This window comes from Oryctolagus cuniculus, chromosome 2 (assembly GCF_051225735.1).
Source record: "Oryctolagus cuniculus isolate XC-2025 breed Fujian yellow rabbit chromosome 2, ASM5122573v1, whole genome shotgun sequence".
In the NCBI taxonomy this organism is placed as follows: Eukaryota; Metazoa; Chordata; class Mammalia; order Lagomorpha; family Leporidae; genus Oryctolagus; species Oryctolagus cuniculus.
Window position 1 is genome coordinate 152,223,683 of NC_142868.1, and position 21,725 is coordinate 152,245,407.

General features: G+C 39.9%; 1 protein-coding gene across 3 annotated transcripts in view; it reads right to left on the bottom strand.

Moving 5' to 3' along the window:
- The window catches only part of CFAP36 (cilia and flagella associated protein 36), a 40,279-nt gene that overhangs the window by 12,725 nt on the left and 5,829 nt on the right, over nt 1-21,725 (bottom strand). For 2 of the 3 annotated variants that reach the window (XM_002709861.5, XM_051842884.3), the window contains exons 2-4: nt 20,387-20,451; nt 19,701-19,802; nt 2,798-2,912 (exon numbers count right to left, since the gene is read on the bottom strand). In XM_002709861.5, the coding sequence (XP_002709907.1) occupies nt 2,798-2,912; nt 19,701-19,802; nt 20,387-20,451 (282 nt within the window). The remainder of the gene's footprint in view (nt 1-2,797; nt 2,913-19,700; nt 19,803-20,386; nt 20,452-21,725) is intronic. The other variant, XM_089326403.1, reaches the window with a different exon arrangement.

The following is a 21,725-nucleotide window of genomic DNA, read 5'->3' on the forward strand; positions in this document are numbered from 1 at the left end:
GTAATGAAAGCATAGTGCTAAGCACTTGTGGGGATATAAAGAGAAATAAACAATCTGTACCCTCGCAGCTTCTGTTTGGATGTTGGTTTATTAACTATGAATCACAGCAGTACCAACGTTGGCCCAAAGCAAATAAACATTCATGGCAAATCATTTTAAACATTGGTTTAATTTACTTTATTGGTTATATCTTCCTGATAAGCAAGCAAATGCATTCAGCATTCCGTTCACATGTATAATTATATTCTACAATACGAGCAGAATCTCTCTTAATTTTTACCCTCTATCTCTTTATTCACACGTGACTGGGATTTGGGATGTGCTCTAAAGTAAAGTAGCTTTATCATTTTAATCCCCTTGATGTTTACAGGCATTTTTGAGGTAACTGCAGATTCACAAGCAGTTGTAAAGAAATAATACACAAAGATGCTAGTGCCCTTTACTCAGTTTCCCCCACATTAACATCTTGCAAAGCTACAGTACACTATCACAACCAGAAAACTCACATCTGTACAACTCATCAACCCTAAGTGCATTTGTGTTCAAAAGATATAGAAATTATTCTCCTAGTAACATCTCTAAGGAAAATTAAAAATATTAAGGGAAAGACAATGCAACAGTATAAAATATTCCAAAACCACCAAAAATAATGCTGATTTGCATTTCCCCCAAATTCTTTTATAAAATATAACCAAGAATCCAGAGAATCTTTGGCTTTTTCTCGTCACAATGACAATTTTCAAACAATTTGCAATTCTGAGTACAAACAACCTAGATCTAAGGTGCTGACACCCCTGGATCTAAGTTAAGCAACATTCTTAAATACAAGTATTAAAAATTCTGTAGCAGAAACTAAGTATCAGTTTAAGTGTAAGCAAACTGTCCCACACTGTGGACTGACAGTAGCCATTATTCCACATCACTCCCCTCCTTCCTTGCTAATATATCCCAGGTTTTGTGCAGTCATCACGTAGCCAGCTTCTTAGAGGCTGGGGCCTCTGCCTCCCCAGGAGAGTGACTCATGATTCAGCAATCATAATGATTGCATTCCCCATAGCTGATGGTTTTAAAAAGGCAAGTGACCCCAATCCCAATTTATAGGACCTAAGGGGAAAACTCGAGGGCTTCCATGAAAGTGCGTCTCGCTAACAAAATGAGATGTACATGAGGACCTTCATGAGACGCTCTTGAGTCTGCATTTGAAACAGCCAGAGTACAATCATGAGGGAAGATCCTGAGAATGGCAGAGTTAGATACAAAGATAGAAAGTATCAGGGTCTTGATAAATAACATCATTAGTCACTAAATTTACTAACTCTGGATTTGTCTTCCTTTCCTCCATTCCTCTGAACTTGTTTTGTGAGATAACTTCTAATTGCATAGGCCATTTTCAGTGGGGTGTTCTGTAATGGGTGGCCTGAAGTGACTAGCTGATACAAGCTGAATATGTATTGGTTCCCTTTTGATTATAATCTAAATGAGTTTCCAGTTAAATTCTAAACTGAACACTACAGAGTCCAATGTCAAGTTCACTATTTGTTTTAGCAAAATTGATCCCCTCAAAGCAAATTCTACTAATATAAAATAATTATTAAAATTCTCTATTCCACAGGTCATAATAAAGCATAGTTTCAGGAAAATTCAGAGGAAAGTCTTTCATAAAATAAACCATGTTAGAAAGACAAAGAGAAGAGAGACTATTTTCCAAATTTATTTGCACCAAAATAACAGCACTGTGTCATGCATTCTTCCGGATTAGGGGAACATTATCTCCTACCCAGATTAACAGCTCTATTAACCTGCTGTGAAAAGCATGTTAGGATTTTAGGGGATGTTTATGTGTCAGACAGAAGAGAAGGAGAATCCCCAAAAAGGAATCAGCAACATCCTGTTTGCACTGCAATAAAAAAAAAAAGCCCTTCTGATTTTCACACGTTCAAGGAACAAAGGAAAATTCTTGCTGCCAAACCATTAATGAGGTTATGAGCCATAAGCAAAGAATATCAGTGACAATATATCGAGCAAAGGCACACACAGGAATTAAGGTGAAATAACCAGAGCCAAATAATGAGAATCTGGGTTGAAAGTGAGATGGTATAATAACAAGAGGGATGGTTAGAAAGTCATCTGCTCTGAATGAGGACGTCAAATGTAGTTCAGTTACACAAGAGGGACACACAAGCAAGCGGAGCTAAACAAGAAATCATAGTCAGGGAGGAAACACAGCCAGAGTACACCTGGGCTTTGATTATAAGGCTGGGGCAATCATATCTGCCCATTGCCCTTGGTTCTCAATGTGGTTCTCAATGTAGTCCTGTACCAGCAGCTTCAGCAACACCTGACAGCTTGTTGAAAATGCTAATTATTGGGCTCCCTTTCAGATCTACTGAACGAGAAACTGAGAGAAAGTCGTATGTGTTTCAACAAGTCTTGCAACTATTCTGCGTGCTCACAGAAACTTGACAACCACTGTCAGCTACAAAGGTCCTAACAACGATAAGACAGGAGTCACCTTCTCCCATCAGTAACCGTATTTCATAAACACAATGGCTGGGCACAAAATTGAGCTCTCTGAAATACAAAACATTATGAAATCAAATTCTGGTCTGCTTTCTTTGAGATGCAAAGAAAGTGATCAGGAAGTTTACACTCTCCAATCTCTAATGTCAGTCAAAGACTTTTAAAATTAAAATAAATGTATAAAAGGCAGCTATATTTATGACTCTATCAGAATAGCCCAAACTGCAACAACAAAAGGAGGCATGTTTCACTTAGATTCCTAACTTCAACAATTTACCATTTCTCTCTTGAATTATCCGAATAGCCTGCAGCTGCATTTCAATGTTCTTTTGGACCATCATTGCTTTAAAGATCGTAAAATCTTCTGCTGCCAACACGGGTTGCAAAATGGCCTGTGGAAAGAAATCTGGAAGTTAAGAGAAGATTTAAGTTTTTAAAGTATTTCCCACACATTCATTCAAATAATTTCTACCACAAAACTCTGCATTAACTCAAGAATGCTAAAAAAAATTTAGATGACTCAAAAGGACAATTTTAAGACTTTATTTTGAAAGCTTTTGCAATAGGATTCTCATGAGGTTGACTCTCCAAATCCTCATGCCTCTTTCTGTAAGCTACAGTAGACAATGATAGATTTTCCAAATGAACCAGTGCTGAATGACTGAAAAATAACAGGAATCTCGCTTACTTTTTAGAAGTTACCACTTCAGTATCTGGATTTGTTTATCAGCCAAAATAATAATAACTATTTAGTTCATATTCTGTCACTTGATTTGTTTTATGAATGATGTTATTCAGTAACTACAAAATTATTTAATAAAAGTACCAAATTAAATTGGGGGGCACATTTGGTGCAGAGATTAAGACACAGTTTGAGATGCCCACATCCAATATTAAGTATCTAGACTGTGAGTTGCTGGGTGCATTTCTGATCCAGCTTCCTGTTAATGTGTGCCCTGGGAGGCAGCTGGTGATGGCTCAAGTACTTGGGTCTCTAACACCCACATATGAGACCTGGATTGAGTTCTGGACTCCTAGCTTCAGCCTGGGCCAATACCAGCTGTTGCAGGCATTTGAAGAGCAAACCAGTAGATGAAAGATCTCTGTCTGCCTTTCAAATTGAAAAAAAAAAAAAATTAACAAACTACCAATATTACAAGAATGCAGTTCAGCTGTCTTCTATGAAGAACGTTTCATGAAAGAGGTGGAGTTAGAAAATACGATGTAAAAATTGTAACTGGGAAGTCTAATAAACAAAACAGACAAGGACTATCACTGAAGACTCAAATTAATACTTCCTAACTGCTGAGACTATTATTTGGTCTAGAGCAAACCAATTCCCACACTAATCAATGAGATTTGAAATACATGAAATCCCAAAACACTCAGAATTGATCCACCTTACAAAATCTTATTTCCAACTTCACACGATACTAATGAACAAGCTGGCCACACAAAATCATGTGGGCCATTTACTAGGAGGCAGCAGTAATGACGTCACAGAAAACACCTCAATAAAAGCGACCTCAAAGAATTCTATCCCAAAGACAAAGGAGCTCTGCCCTCAACAAACAGCTCACGACCTAGACAACTGCATTCTAACACTGCAAAGGCAGTGCTCTGTGATACCTACAGAGTCAACTGTAGGGAAAAGATGGAAGTTTCTCTTAAATTCACAAATATGGTCATAAGGCCCAAGGGCAAGATAAGGCAAATAGGCTTCATCTGTGTTTGACTGAAAGTTGCAGTATTGGAAACGACTGTGGGCAGCATTTGCGAATTATTAGTGATGTCTTCCAGAGTCCTTACAGGGGGCTACCAGCACGTACTTCATCCCTATCACTAACAGTCACTGAAGGACATTGCTGCTGATGGCAACGTGTCAACCAGAGCTTCAGTCAGTAAGCCAGAGGCTGCACTGATATTTAAAGTTATACTGCAGTGCTTCTCAAAGCATCACCCTTCACCCTTCTTAACAAATGCAGGAACGAGGGACTGTCAAAATGAATACGCCTGAGCCCTGCCTCAGACTAACGAATGTAGCTGTCTGGAAGATGTCTGTCAACTTATTTCCCCAGGCAATTAGTGTAACATTAAAGTTTGAGAACTTTAATGCTGAGAATTAGTATAGTGGGCAATAAAATCAGCCTTTGATAGCACAAGCTTTCTTCCAGCTTGACCACGCACCAGCTTTGGGACTCTGGACACATCATTTAGTCTTCAAAGTTTCAATTTCTTCATCTGGAAAACCAGTACAACAACAATAGTATTTATACTGTGCTTTACTGAATCCAAGACTGCATGTATTAGTAAAATAAACCGTTATTTTATGTGCCACTAAAGGGAAAAACCCTAGCAATTAAACTATAACACCAACAATTATAAAATGCATTCTTATTGCAGATATGAAATTTGCATCTTTGAATAAAAGAAACCCAGTAACAACTTCCTGACTTGGTATTGATATTAAATGAGAAAGCCCAGTTGCCATGAAGTTGTTAAGTTGTTGAATAGTATACCATTTTTTTTTTTAAAGATTTATTTACTGGGGCCAGCACTGTGGCACAGCAGGTTAATGCCCTAGCCTGAAGTGCTGCCATTCCACATGGGCACGGGTTCGAGACCCAGCTGCTCCACTTCCAATCCAGCTCTCTGCTGTGGCCTGGGAAAGCAGTGGAAGATGGCCCAAGTCCTTGGACCCCTGTACCCTGCATCTTAGAGTTATACAGAGAGAGGAGAGGCAGAGAAAGAGAGAAGTCTTCCATCTGATGGTTCACTCCCAAGATAGCTGCGACAGCTGGAGTAGCGCCAGTCTGAAGCCAGGAGCCAGGAGCTTCTTCCAGGTCTCCCACGTGGGTGCAGGGGTCCAAGGACTTGGATCATCCTCTACTGCTTTCCCAGGCCATAGCAGAGAGCCGGACAGGAAGTGGAGCAGCCGGGACTCAAACCAGCGCCCATATGGAATCCTGGCACTGCAGGCGGCTTTATCCGCTACACCACAGCACTGGCCCCTAGCATATTGTTTTGACATTTAATCAGCATTGAAAAGGCTAGAATAATTTCATAGGTACTTTTCAGTTTACAAAGTAAGTACTTTCTCCTAAAACCATCCAGTAAGGGCAGTTAAAGGATCTGAATACAAGAGTTAAACTAAATAATAATAATAATAATAATGTAGCAGTAAATTTCAAAAGCCAAAACAGTCTTTAAGTATCCTTTTAACTAACTGAAATGTCAAACTACAATGTAGGAAGATTATGAGGTAAAGCAAAGATGATATCTACCTTTGAGAAAAGCACATTAAGAAAAAATGTACATTCAGGCTTCGAGAATCTGACTTCGAGGTTAAAAAGATATTCAAACATGTTCGTTCACACTTAGCCTAAGGCTTCTCTGATAATATCACAGTTTTGAAAAGTATAAGTGGTTCCATGCATTTGTGATGCTCCATGGAGAAAGCATGCATAAATGGCTCGCTCTTTCTCTCTCTCTCCCTCTCTCTCTCTCTCTCTTTCTTTCTTTCTTTCTTTGGACAGGTAGTGTTAGAGAGAGAGACACACAGAGAAAGGTCTTCCTTCTGTTGGTTCACTCCCCAAGTGGCCGTAAAAGCCGGCGCTGCGCCAATCCGAAGCCAGGAGCCAGGTGCTTCTTCCTGGTCTCCCATGCGGGTGCAGGGACCCAAGCACTTGGGCCATCCCCCACTGCCCTCCCAGGCCACAGCAGAGAGCTGGACTGGAAGAAGAGCAACTGGGACAGAATCCGGCACCCATATGGGATGCCGGCACCACAGGCGGAGGATTAACCAAGTGAGCCACAGCACCAGCCCCATAATGGCTATTTCTAAGAATTCAGGTCTTGGCAAGTAAGTATATTTGCTAGACCACAGCCCTGAATGGTGCACTAAACTTAGTAAATATGCAACAAATATTTGTTGCTATTACAAAAAGACTCTATTTTGCTAGCCAGCTTTCTATTACTCTAGGCTAATCAATGTAATTCTTGAGCATCCTTTATGATCATATGTAACAGCAGATTAACAGCTGTCCATACTGCACAATGACTCAATACTTAATCAAGCAGCACAGATGAGCCATCTAAATGGGAGCTGACTATCTTCATTGCCTTCCTAGAATGGCAATGATCAAAAATACTAAGAAAGATATATATACCTTGGATTGCATTAAAACTAAAAACTTTTGTGCATCGAGACATTATCAACATCATGGAAGAAAATATTTTAAATCATATATTGAACCTTGATTGATATCCAAAATATAAAGAACTCTCAAATCCAAATAAAAAAGTTAAAAAACTCAATTTAGAAGAGGGTAATGGGTTTGAACAGGCCTTTATCCAAAGAAAATATACAAATGGACAATTAGCACCTGAAAAGATGCTCTAATTATTTGGGAAATGAATATCAAAATGACACTATCATCTCATACTCACTAGGATGGCTAGTGCAAAAAACAAACAAAAAACTAAGGACAGAAAATAACAAGTGTTAATAAAGATGTAAAGAAAGTGGAACCCTTGATGGTGGGAATGTAAAGTTATGCCATTATAAGGGCCCGGCACTGTGGGAAAGCTGGGAAAGCCGCTGCCTGCAGGGCTGGCATCCTGGCTGCTCCACTTCCTTTCCACCCCCCTGCTATAGCCTGGGAAAGTCCTTGGGCCCCTGCATCGTGTAGGAGACTCCGAAGAAGCTCGTGGCTCCTGGCTTTGGATCGACCCAGCTCTAACAGTTGCGGCCACTTGGGGAGTGACCCAATGGATAGAAGACCTCTCTCTCTTTCTCTCTGCCTCTGCTCTCTGTAACTCTGCCTTTCAAAAAAAAAAAAAAATTTCTTAAAAAAAGTGATGCCATAATAGACAATAATATCATCATTAATCAAAAAGTTCAAAATAGAATTACCATATGATTCAGCAATTCTTCTTGGGTGTATATACCCAAAGAAATGAATAAAGGTATCAAAACTAATTTTTTAATTTATTTTATTTGAAAGGTAGAGTTATAGAGATATACATACACAGAGAGAGAGAGAGAAAGAGAGAGAGAGGGTGTATCTTCCATCCACTGGTTCACTCCCCAAATGGCCGCAACAGCCAGGGCTGTACCAGGCCAAAGCCACGAGACAGGAGCTTCATCTGAGTCTCCCACATGGGTGCAGAGGCCTCTGCTGCTTTCCCAAGTGCATTAGCAGGGAACTAAGTTGGAAATGGAACAGCAGGAACTCTGATTGGCGCCCATATGGGATGCTGGAATTGCAGGTGGTGGTTTAACCCATTGTGCCAAAACGCCGGCCCAAGAAGTGATTTTTTTAAAGTGATATTTTTAACATTCATGTTCATAGAAGCATTATTCACAATAAGCAGAAAGTGGAAGCAACCCAAGTGTCAGTTAATGGATGAATAAACAAAATGAAGTATACACATACAATGGAATACTATCTACAGTTAAAAAGGAAAAAAATTCTGACAAATACTACAACATTGATGGGCCTTGGAGACATTATGGTAAGTAAAAATTACCAGTCAGAATAAGACAAATATTGTATGATTCTACTTACAGTAGATACCTAGAATAGTCAAATTAATAGAGATAGCCAGGAACTGTGGGGGAAAGGAGAATGAGAAGTTGTATAATGGGTTTAGACAAGAAGTTTTGCAAGACAGTTCTCTGGGTGGTCTTGAACTAACCTGGTTGCCCCTTCTTTCTTGTAATTCCCAAGAATAACTGTACAATGTACTGGGAATGCAGCTTCTAACAAAAGGGGGGCAAATGGCTGGAACTGCTCAGCTTTGCTCTGGTCTCCTTGCTATCAGAACAGGACCCTTTAATGGCTTAGTACAGTGAGGACTGTGACCCCTGAGTCCCTCATTGGCAGTGCAAGTGGGGCACATACAGTTGAGACTCCTTACAGCCCACACAGATTCCTGAGCCTTGAAGAACTGATTTACAAAGAAGCATAGGCTTCCATAGTCTCTTGCTGCCTATGTGTAAATAGTTAACTGTTTCATGTAACTCGGTGCATAGGAATGTGTCCTGTCTCACCAGACTCAGATAAATTTTAAGGAGTGCAGAGTGAACTTGCCTCACAGGCCTGAAAAATGAAAAGAGCTCCAGAGATTAGTTGCATAGCAATGTAAATAACAATGTAAATATTAAAATTGTAAACTATATACTTGAACATGATTAAAATGGTAAACATTATATATGTTCTACCACAATTAAAAATGTTTAAAATATGAACTTTCTAGTATGAAAATTATCTCAATGAAGTTGCTTTAAAAAAAAAAAATTAGGAGCTGGTGATGTGGCGCAGCGGGTTAATGCCCTGGCCTGAAGCACCAGCATCCCAAATGGGCGATGGTTCTAGTCCCGGCTGTTCCACTTCTGAACCAGCTCTCTGCTATGGCCTGGGGTAGCAGTAGAGGATGGCCCAAGTCCTTGGGCCCCTGAACCCGCGTGGGAGACCCAGAAGAAGCTCCTGGCTTCTGGCTTCAGATCGGCACAGCTCTGGCCGTTGTGGCCAATTGGGGAGTGAACCAGCGGATGGAAGACCTCTCTCTCGCTCTCTCTCTCTCTCTCTCTGCCTCTCCTCTCTATGTGTAACTCTGACTCTCAAGTAAAAAATAAATAAATATGGGCCAGCACCGCGGCTCAACAGGCTAACCCTCTGCCTGCGGCGCTGGCACCCCAGGTTCTAGCCCCAGTTGGGGCGCCAGATTCTGTCCCGGTTGCTCTCTTCCAGTCCAGTTCTCTGCTGTGGCCAGGGAGGGCATTGGAGGATGGCCCAAGTGCTTGGGCCCTGCACCTGCATGGGAGGCCAGAAAGAAGCACCTGGCTCTTGGCTTTGGATTGGTGCAGCACGCCGGCCGCAGTACGCCAGCCGTAGTGGCCATTTGGGGAGTGAGCCAACGAGAGGAAGACCTTTCTCTGTGTGTGTGTGTCTCTCTCTCACTGTCTAACTCTGCCTGTCAAAAAAAATAATTAAAAAAATTTTAAAATAAATAAATAAATATTAAAAAAAGAAAGTTAGAGTAGCTACATTAATTTCAGACAAATCAGTCCCCAGAACAAGAAATCTGATCAGAGATAAAGGGTATAACATAATGATAAAAGAGTCAATTTATAAGACACCTAACAGAGCCTCAAAACGTGTGAGGCAAAAATAGAACTGCAAGAAGAAATACATGAGTCCATGTATTTCAATACCCTCTTATCAGCAGTGGACAGTTCCAATGGAAGAAAATCAGTAAGAACACTGTGGAACCATAGTTAAGTAGCACTTTTAGTCAACTGAATCTGACATTCATGCATCTCTTCATTCAACAAGAGAAAAATACACACTCTTCTCACACTAATACAGAACATCCACCAGGACAGACAATAGTCTATGCCATGAAACATGACTTAACAAATATAAAGGACAGAAATCATACACTGTCTGATCTCAGGCTACAATGGAATTAAACCAGAACTAAGTAACAGAAAGACAACAGGAGAAAAACATAATAGCTGGAGATCAAACAACACATTCTCAAAAACACACTGGTTAAATTATAAGTATTAAAAGAAATTTCAGAAGTATTTCTAACTAAATAAAATTACAGCTTACCAAAATCTGCAGGATACAGCAAAAGCAGTGCTTAAAGGGAAATTTACATTAAAAAAGAATGATTCAAAATCAGTAATATAACTTCCACTTTAGGAAATGAGAAAAAGATGAGAAAATTAAACCCCAGTTAGGCAGAAGAAAAGAAATGTAAAAATCAGAGGAGAAATCAATGAAATTAAAAACAGAAAATTAAAAACAAAACAAAAGCTAGTTCATTAAAAAGAAAACAAATTGTTAAACTTCTAGCCAGGTTAACTAAGAAAATAAGAGGAAAGGTATGAATTACTATTATCAGAAATGAAAGAAAGACTACCACTACTGATCCTATGAACATTAAAAGGATAATAAATACTATGAACTAACTCTATGCCCACAAAATTTGATAAGCTAGATGAAACAGATTAATTTCTTTAAAAAAATGTATTATGTATTTGAAAGAGTTACAGAGAGACAGGGAGAGGCAGAGACAGAAATCTTCTGCCCGCTAATTTCACTTCCCAAAAGGCCACAACGGTCAGGGTAAGACCAGGTTGAAGCCAGGAGCTAGGAGCTTCTTCCAGGTCTCTCACTTGGGGCAGGGGCCCAAGCACTTGGGCCATCTTCTGCTGCTTTTCCCAGGACATTAGCAGGGAGCTGGATTAGAAATGGAGCAACCGGGACATGAACCAGCACCTATATGGGGTGCCAGCATTGCAGGTAGTGGCTTTACCGATACACAACGTTAGTCCCATGGGTCAATTTCCTAAAACACAGCCAGACTCACGTAAGGAGAAAAAATCTGAATAGGCTAATAGTTGTTAAATCAACTGAATCAACAATAACTTTCTGAAAGAGAAAACACCATGCCTATATCACAAATGAATTCAATGGTGAGCAAACATTTAAGGAAGAAACTATACCAATTCTTTAGGATCTCTTCCAGAAAATAGAAGAGCTGGCATCCCATATAGGTACGGGTTTGAGACCCAGCTGCTCCACTTCCGATCCAGCTCTCTGATATGGCCTGGGAAAGCAGTAGAAGATGGCCCAAGTCATCTTCTGGGCCCCTGCACCTGCGTGGGAGAACCAGAAGAAGCTCCTGGCTCCTGGCTTAAGATCAGCACAGCTCTGGCCATTGCGGCCAACTGGGGAGTGAACCAATGGATGGAAGACCTCTCTCTCTGCCTTTCCTCTCTCTCTGTGTAACTCTGACTTTCAAGTAAATAAATAAATCTTAAAAAAAAAAAAAAAAGAAAGAAAGGAAGGAAGGAAGGAAGGAAGGAAGGAAGGAAGGAAGGAAGGAAGGAAGGAAGGAAGGAGACACTTTTCTCTGAAGGGAGGAGAGAATTTCCACTTTGCTTATGGCCCTGTCTAAATACTAACGAAGTTTGTGGATTCAAAAGGTTTCCATAGCCTAGACAGATCATGTCAAGATGACCACTGATGTCATACATAAGACGCTGTTAAATTAACAACAGGAGTCACTGTGCACTAACTTCTCATGCAGGACCTCTGTCCTCAAAGAGCTGTATTATGATTGCTACAAAGCAGTAAATAACACACTTTGTGCTGTTTTGCCAACAATGCTGACAGCTTTGTGCTATTCCATGTTGTATTATGCGAGTTAACAGTAAAACTTGTTCTCAAAGATTTATTTCATTTTAGTGTATTAAGTGGGGGATATTCTTATGTCACATAAGTTTTAGTTTATGCCTAAGTGTCCAACTCCATTGCTTGTTTTCTTAAGTGCTTCTTTAGTTAAAGAAAAAACTCATTCTCCAAGACTTACTCTTTCTTTTAATGTAGTAAGTGGGGAATATTCTTATGTCCCATAAGATATAGTGATGTCTGAGTGCTCCCAAAAGATGTATTGTTTTTGGGTGCTTCTTTAAAGTTAATTAAGTTTCTAAAAAAAAAAAGAAGTGATTAACTTCAAGATGCAACAACTTCGAACAGCCCTTGTGACTGCTGAGGAACAGTTTATTTTTTTATTTCATACAAATTGTTGAACTCTTAGCATAGAATTGGTCTTCTGTGTGTAATGCTAATTGAAAATGGATCTTCGTGGAGAATGGAACTGGGGAGAGGGAGGAGGGAAGAGGGCTAGGAGTGTGGGTGAGAAGGTGAGTATGGAGGGAAGAATCTCCATATTCCTAAAGTTGTACCTATGAAATGCATTAAGTTTGTATTCCTTAAATAAAAGGTTTCTTTGGGGAAAATTTTAAATTAAAAGTTAAAAAGAGCCTAGGCAAACTGAAGATATCACATCTATTAGAATGTCAAAAAAAAAAAAAAAAAAACACACAATAATATCAAGTATTGACAAAGATGTAGAGAAAAAGGAATTCCCAGTCATTGCTGGTAGGAATTCAAAATGGTACACTTTAGAAGACAGTGTGGCAGTTTCTTACAAAGCTAAATTTAGTCTTACTACATGATCCAAGATTTCACTCGTAGGTGTTTACCCAAATGAGCTGAAAACTATGTCCACACAAAAGCCTACACATGAATATTATAGAAGCATTATTCATAACTGCCACTAGAAACAATCAAAAGGTAAATAGATAAACAGTGGCACATCCACACAGCATTCAGCACATCCATAAAAAGAAAGGAGCTTTTAAGCCTTAACAAGCTATAGAGCAATCTTACATGCATATTGATTAGTGAAAAAAAAATCTGAAAAGGCCATATGCTATATGTTATATGATGTTCTGAATAAGGAAAAACTATTATTCATTGGGGCCGGCACTGTGGCGCAGCAGGCTAACATCCTGGCCTGAAGCACCAGCATCCCATATGGGTGCTGGTTCTAGTCCTGGCTGCTCCTCTTCTGATCCGGCTCTCTGCTATGGCCTAGGAAAGCAGTACAAGATGGCCCAAGTGCTTGGGCCCCTGCACCCACATGGGAGTCCCAGAGGAAGCTCCTGGCTCCTGGGTTCGGATCGGCGCAGTTCCAGCCATTGCAGCCAATTGGGGAGTGAACCATCAGATGGAAGACCTCTCACTCTCTGCTTCTCCTATCTCTGTGTAACTCTGGCTTTCAAATAAATAAATAAATCCTTTAAAAAAATATCATTCGTTGACAAGACTTTGGGTCAAGGCCCAGCAAGATGTATATGAGAAGCACAATGGATTTTTAGGACAATAAAATTGTTTTTTAATGATACTGTAATGGCAGATACATAACATTATGTAGTCAGCAAAATCCATAAAACAACATAAAGTGTTAACCCTAATGTAAACTATGAAATTTAGTTAAAAATAACATATCAATACTGGTTCATCAGTTGTAACAAATATACCACACTAATGCAAGGTTTTAATAATAAGTAAAATTATAATCTGCTCAATTCTCTATAAACCTAAAACTGCTCTAAAAATAAAATTTGTTAATTTTAAAACCTCACTAGTTGCACAAAATATTTATCTTATATATATTTTTTAGAAAATTAATGGTAACATCACATATGTAATCTCTTCAACAGTGCAAGTTACTGGAAAAAAGCACAATTTTCCCAAGTCACAATTATTTTAAAAAGTTTTTGAAAGCATTCATTTTCATCTTGTAAGAAGTAAAACCAAAAAATAACCTTTGTCTCTTGTCATAGAGAAGTATCTGGCTTTTAAATACCTACACTGAAACTAGTAATCAGCTCTATCCTCAGCAAAAAATCACAAGCAATAAAGGCAGTCACTTCTGTCTATTTCAACCTGAAAATACCACAAAAATTCAAAGTTCAACTGAAAGCAACTGATATAATAAACACTGAGATGATTACTATATCATCATATTTTCTATCATATTCTTCTGAACTGTTTAGAAAGATAGTCTGACTCATGGCTTTTGATTTATTTATTTGAAAGGCAGAAATACAGAGAGAGCAAGAGCAAGAGATCTTCCATCTACTGTTTCACTCCCCAAATGGTCACAATGGCCATGGCTAGGCCAGGCTGAAGCCAGGACCCAAGAGCTTCTTCCAGGTCTCCAACGGGGGTGCAGGGGCCCAAGCACCTGGGCCATCTTCCACTGCTTTCCCAGGTGCATTAGCAGGGACCTGGATCAGAAGTGGAACAGCCAGGTGAATAAGCACCCATATGGGATGCTGATACTACAGGCAAAGGCTTAACCTTCTAAGCCACAATGCCAGCCCCACCCCCCATCATTTTAGAAACTACATATATATAACAGAAAAAGTTGATTCCTTACTAGAACTCTTCATCTATATTGCTGACTGTAACACATAAAGAGTATGCCAGAGATCTATGTCTAATAATCACCTAATCAGGTAAAAAGAATTTTACAAGTCTGCTCTGGTAGTACAATTCAACGGAAGCTGGAAGCTGGTTTAGCAAACCAAAATCAAACGAAGCAAACCAAAACAAAACAAAACTTGCCTCCTAAATTATCCAAGGCAAGCAACTGGTTCTTGAGCTCATTCTTATGCATCCATATTGGCATGCTGAAATCAATATTCTTATATTTAGAGATGAAGATTAGATTGCTACAAAGCAGTAAACAACACGCTTTGTGCTGTTTTTCCAGCAATGCTGATAGTTTTGTGCTACTCCATGTTGTTATTTGGTATCTGGTGACTAAGAGTTGGCTCTAGTAAAGAATAAAGCTGGCCAGGGCCGCGCTAATCCTAGGCTAATCCTCCGCCTTGCGGCGCTGGCACACCGGGTTCTAGTCCCGGTCGGGGCGCCGGATTCTGTCCCGGTTGCCCCTCTTCCAGGCCAGCTCTCTGCTGTGGCCAGGGAGTGCAGTGGAGGATGGCCCAAGTGCTTGGGCCCTGCACCCCATGGGAGACCAGGAGAAGTACCTGGCTCCTGCCATCGGATCAGCGCGGTGCGCCGGCCGCAGCAGCCATTGGAGGGTGAACCAACGGCAAAGGAAGACCTTTCTCTCTGTCTCTCTCTCACTGTCCACTCTGCCTGTCAAAAAAAAAAAAAAGAAAGAAAGAAAGAAAGAAAGAAAAAAGAAAAGGAATAAAGCTAACTAGTCCCCATGGGGATTGAACCCATCTACCCTTATTAACACACAGTTAATCAACCACAAAAATAGCTACCATTAAGGAAGAGGCACTTCCATTTATTTACAGACTACCTGATGTATGCCAGGCATTGTGCTATGCACGCTTTAGGTAGATTACTTCTCAAACTTCACAATAGCCTTTCAAAGTAGATTCTCTCCCTATTTTACAAATGTGGAAACTAAGAACCAGAATGGTTAAAAAAATAAAACTGTAAGACAGCTTTTGTTCAAGGTCTTACAACTAGTAAGTGAAACATCTAGGACCTAAATGCTGCTCCTTCTGTGTCAAAAGGCTCCTACCTTGCATATAAAAATACTGAATTAACAATCAGCTCTAAACAAACCAAAAGGTAGCACGGCAGAAGGGAAAAATAAAGAGGTGATAATCTCAATTTGGAAACAATATTTGGAACATCTATATTCACAAATAATTTAAAGTTATCTGGGTAATACAAACAAAAGATGATTGTGTCTACTATTACTGTGAATATCTTCACTCACAAAATAATTCAGACTCATTCACTATGGCTTAATTAAGAGGTGAAAAATTTTAATCAAAGCAGCAAAATATTCCTGAAAAAGAAGGAAAAGAAAAAAACAAGTATCAAGGGCCAGCACTGTGGCACAGCGGGTAAAGCTGCTGCCTGCGACACTAGCATCCCATACGGATGCCGTTTCAAGTTCCAATTACTCCACTTCTGATCCAGCTCCCTGCGAATGGCCTGGGAAAGCAGCAGAAGATGGTACAAGTATTTGGGCTACCGACACCCACACTGGAGACCTGAAAGAAGCTCCTGGCTTCAGCCTGGCCCAATGCTGGCTATATCTGGAAAGTGAACCAGCAAATGAAAGATCTCTCTCTCTCTCTCTCTCCATCCGTCTCTGCAACTCTGACTTCCAAAAATAAATAAATAAAACAATGTCTTAAAAGAAAATAAATTCTCATTGATAATTTTTAATCATGTTCTTCCTGTACAAAAAGGAAAAATAATACATAACTGTGGTACATACAGAATAAATATTGGTAAGCTGTAAAATAACTTTTGCTTTATAGAATTAGTAACTAATAAAATCAGGTATTAGTTGACATTAATGTGGCCACATGAACAGTATTGAAATATTATTTATTTTTTGTTTTAAAATATTTATTTATTTATTTGAAAGGCAGAGTTACAGAGAGACATAAGGAGAGACAGAGAGATCTTGCATCTGCTAGTTCACACCCCAAATGGCCACATCAGCCAGGGCTGAACCAGGCTGAAGCAAGGAGCCTCCTCCAGGTCTCCCACATGGGTATAGGGGCCCAAGGATGTCAGCCTTCCTCTGCTTCTTTCCCAGGCACATTAGCAAGGAGCTGGATCAGAAGTGAAGCAGCCAGGACTCAAACTGGTGCCCACAGGGAATGCCAGCACCACAGGCCATGGCTTTAACCTGCTGTGCCACAGTACTGGGCCCAAAATATTATTTTTTTATAGATTTACTTATTTATTTGAGAGGCAGAGTTACAGAGAGGGAGAGGGAGAAAGAGGGGAAGAGAGAGAGACACACACACACACACACACACACAGACCTTCCATCCACTGGTTCACTCCCCAGATGGCCACAACAGCAGGAGCTAGGTTGATTCAAAGCCAGGAGCCAGGGCCAGGATTCCAGAGCTTCTTCCGGGTGTCTCATGGGCTACAGGGCCCCAAGCACTTGGGATATCTTCCACTGCTTTCCCAGACCATTAGCAGGGAGCTGGATTGGAAATGGAGCAGCCAGGACTCAAACTGGTGCCATATCAGATGCTAGAGCCACAGGCGGAGGCTTAACCTACTGTGCCACAGCGCCGGCCCCAAAATATAATTTCTTTAAATGTCATGTTACATTAAATATTTTTTATCTCTAGAATTAGAATTGCTCATTGATGAGAAGTTATGCAACAAAGAACTGTACAAAGAAGTGCTGAATTAAACAGTAGTCAAAGCAACCTCATCTAGGCCACAATAACAAGATCATTTAAGCTAACATTTTTTTTTAACTTTTATTTAATGAATATAAATTTCCAAAGTACGATTTATGGATTACAATGGCTTCCCCCACATACCGTCCCTCCCACCCACTACCCTCCCCTTTCCCACTCCCTCTCCCCTTCCATTCACATCAAGATTCATTTTCGATTATCTTAATATACAGAAGATCAGCTTAGTATACATTAAGTAAGGATTTCAACAGCTTGCTCCCACACAGAAACATAAAGGGAAAAATAATAGATGATTTTTTTTAAATGATGATGAAATCAGATCAGACCTATTGTCATGTTTAAAACCAATGAGAGTCAAGTTGGGAGTTGATAATTTCTTTTTTTTTTTTTTTTTTTTTTTTTACAGAGGATCAGTTTAGTATACCTTAAGTAAAGATTTCAACAGTTTGCACCCCCATAGAAACACAAAGTGAAATATATTGTTTGAGTACTCGTTATAGCATTAAATCTCAATACACAGCACATTAAGGACAGAGATCCTACATGAGGAGTAAGTGCACAGTGACTCCTGTTGTTGACTTTACCAATTGACACTCCTGTCTATGGCATCAGTAGTCTCCCTATGCTCCAGTCATGAGTTTCCAAGGCTATGGAAGCCCTCTGAGTTCTCCAATTCTTATCTTGTTTAGACAAGGTCATAGTCAAAGTGGAGGTTCTCTCCTCCCTTCAGAGAAAGGTACCTCCTTCTTTGAAGACCTGTTCTTTCCACTGGGATCTCACTCGCAGAGATCTTTTGCCAGAGTGTCTTGGCTTTCCATGCCTGAAATACTCTCATGGGCTTTTCAGCCAGATCCGAATGCCTTTAGGGCTGATTCTGAGGCCAGAGTGCTATTTAGGACATCTGCCATTCTATGAGTCTGCTGAGTATCTCACTTCCCATGTTGGATCACTCTCCCCTTTATTTATTCCATCGGTAAGCTAACATTTTTTGAGACCTACCTACCAGGCATGAAATTCTCATCTTTGTGCTACTTTCTGGAAATGCAAAGAAATCAAAACCATCTAAAAGGTGTTACAAACTAGCAGGACAAGCAGAATTGCAAAAAACTGCAATTCAAGGCACAGCACCAAAAATATCAGTGTAAAAGTCTTTAGTGAGATTGAACGAGTTATGATCTGACTAGGGAAAGCAACAAGCTGTTAAGATCAGCATTTCAGCCAGGTCATGATGATAAGGATTCTTCTGGGTTAAAGAAGGGAAAATGAAATGAGTTGGGGAGGGGCCCATACATTCCAGGGATAGCCTAAGCAAAGCCAGCTCCTCACATGCTTTTAAAAGTAAGTGGCCTGGGGGCCAGCACCGTGGCTCACTTGGTTAATTCTCTGCCTGCAGCACCAGCATCCCATATGGGCGCTGGTTCTAGTCCCGGTTGCTCCTCTTCCAGTCCAGCTCTCTGCTATGGCCCGGGAAGGCAGTGGAGGATGGCACAAGTGCTTGGGCCCTGCACCCGCATGGGAGACCAGGAGAAGCACCTGGCTCCTGGTTTCAGATCGGCGCAGCACCAGCCACAGCGGCCATTTGAGGGGTGAACCAACAGAAGGAAGACCTTTCTCTCTCTCTCTCTCTGTCTATAACTCTACCGGTCAAATAAAAAATAAAAAAAAAAAGTAAATGGCCTGGAATAACAATACACAATGTGTTAGAGAATTACAGGAGATCAAGGTTGAAAATATAATTTGGGGTCACATTATAGATAGGCCTCACTATACCCTTTCTAAGAAATTACAGGTTATTTGGTAGAAGGTGGGAAGTCCTAATTTTTTGAGAAGAAGGATACTTGAATTATAGCATTATATTCAGGAATCCATATTAGACAATTTGTTTCCAAAACAAGGAAACTTCAAGAACTACAGACAATGGATCTGCTAAGTTTATAAAATGTGAAACTTGTAGGAATTTGTTTAGCAGTTAAAAAAGTAGTGAGGATGCCTGCATCCCATTTCAGGGTGTGTGGGTTTGAGTCCCAGCTCCACTTGCAATTCTAGCTTCTTACTAATGTGCCCAATGAAAGAAATCAAGTGTTTGGGTCCCTGCCACCAACATGGGAGACATGGATTGAGTTCCCAGCTCTCAGCCTCGGTCTGGTCCAGCCTCAGCCACTGTGGGCATTTGGGGATGGAGCCAGTGAATGGCAGCTCTACCTGTCTATCCCTCTCTCTCATCTGTCTCTTGAAGAAAAAGGAAGAAGGAAAGTGTGGCCGGAGCGGGGGGGGGGGTTATTTTAAAGAGCGGTAGCAACTACAGAATTATCAGAGATCTCCATAAATAAAACAGTAGTTTGGATAAACTCTATAACCTTATTATAGCTCTGAGTTCATAAAGTTGATTTTTAGCTGCATCAGTTCATTAATGCCTTAAGTTATCATTTCTCAAATTTGTTCTAAAGAAGAACCCACATTTTACCTTTCACAATGTCCAAAATATTAGACTTCATCAATCAAATATACCAAATTTAAGAGGAACCCTGGGGATTTGTGTTAAAACTACATGTTAGCAGAATTACAAAAAAGCAAAAACCTGTGATGTATGGGTCTTTGCAAGTGGAGAAGTGCATGCTTCTTGAAATTGATCTTCATTAATTCCGATGTCTTTAAGGTAACTTTCCAACAGTTTTTCAACCTAAAGAGAGAAAGATTAGCTTTTATAATTTACAAAGGAAAATTCTAAATGACAATTTTCATATTCAGTATTATCTTTATAAAAGTATAACCAATGCAAATATCAATCTCCATATTATATTATGTGGTAGTAACATTGTCTTTCACCAAAAAACAAACAACAAAAAGTTAACTTTGGGGGAAGAATCTCATGAAATTTAATTCCTTCTATGAGAAATAAATGAAGTCAGGATTATGAAGTTCCATGTGACACAACTCTCTTTCTACCCCCAGGTAGTTTAAAAAAATCACAAGACACCGGTTACTGAATAAATTACTAACACCTCCCTGGAGGCATCAAAAGAATAAGAATAAAATTTAAAAATCAGATTATTTGGAAAAACAGTCCTTAAGTTCCACAGTAGATGAGGCAAGAAATCATAAGGAGATGCTCAGAGAACGTCTGAGCCTGATAGAACTGGCAGTACTGTTACGGTAAACTGGATCTTTGTGAATAATGCTAATGAAAAAGAATCCATTTTCAAATTTAGGAAAGTATAAATATTATCCTAATTACCTTTAAAAATCAGTGAAAAAAATACTCACTAGTTCTTTGTATTCCTGATGAATCTCTGTATAGGTTAACTTGCTTTCTTCTTCATCATCAAAAACTAAATTTAAAAGGAAAAAATATTGCATACTGTAGAGAAACAATCATTTCATTAATACAGATATAAAAATCTACTTCTGGAGCAGGTGGTTAGCCAATTAAGATGCTCATATCTTATATTGGAATACAAGGGTTTGATGCCCAGCTACAGCTCCTGACTAACTTGCCTCAAGTGGTAGAGTTTCCGTAACACACATGGGAAATCTAAACTCTGAGTTTCTGGCTCTGAGCTTCACCTCAGCCCAGAGGATGGGAGCTCTCTGTATGTTTCTCTAAAAAAATTAAAAAAAAAAAAACTTAACCTCCTTACAAATGGAACTGCAGTATTATTCTTATAGCCTAGCTTTTTAGCTTCAAATTCTTGGGTTTTTTTGTTTGTTTTGTTTGTTTGTTTTAAATATTTATTTGAAAGGCAGAGTTATAGAGAGGCAGAGGCAGAGAAAGAGAAAGAGAGAAAGGTCTTCCATCCGCTGGCTCACTCCTCAAATGGCAGCATCCAGAGCTGAGCTGATCCAAAGCCAGGAGCCAGGAGCTTCTTCTGGGTCTCCCACGTGGGTGCAGGGGCCCAAGGACTTGGGCCATCCTCTATTGCCTTCCCAGGCCATAACAGAGAACTGGATGGGAAGTGGAGCAGCCAGGACTCAAACTGGCACCCATATGGGATGCCAGCACTGCAGGCGGCAGCTTTACCTGCTACGCCAGTGGGCCAGCCCGAAATTCTTGTTTGTTTATTTTTTTAAAAAAAGAAATATATGTAAATAATATAGTATTAATTTTAAACAAGTTGTTTTCTCCAACTTAGGAAAATATTTAAAAGAAACACTACCTCATATTTAAGAACACTAATTTGCAACTTTCTAATCAATAATGCAATGTTACTTCAAAGGTTCATCGAAAATGGAATTAAAAGATAAATTTAGGGGCTAACGCTGTGGTGTAGTGGGAAAAAGCTGCCGGCTGCAGTGCTGGCATCCCATATGGGTGCCAGTTCAAGTCGCAGCTGCTCCACTTCCAAACCAGCTCCCTGTTAATGCACCTGGGAAAGCAGCAGAATATGGCCCAAGTGCTTGGGCCCCTGCACCCATGTAAGAGACCTGGAAGAAGCTCCTGGCTCCTGGTTACAGATTAGCCCAGCTCCCACTGTTGTGGTCATTTGGGGAATGAACCAGTAGATGGAAGATCTCATTCTAACTCTCAGGAACTCTGCCTTTCAAATAAATCAATAAATCTTGAAAAAAAAGAAATAAATTTATTTAGTAAAAAAAAATTGAAATT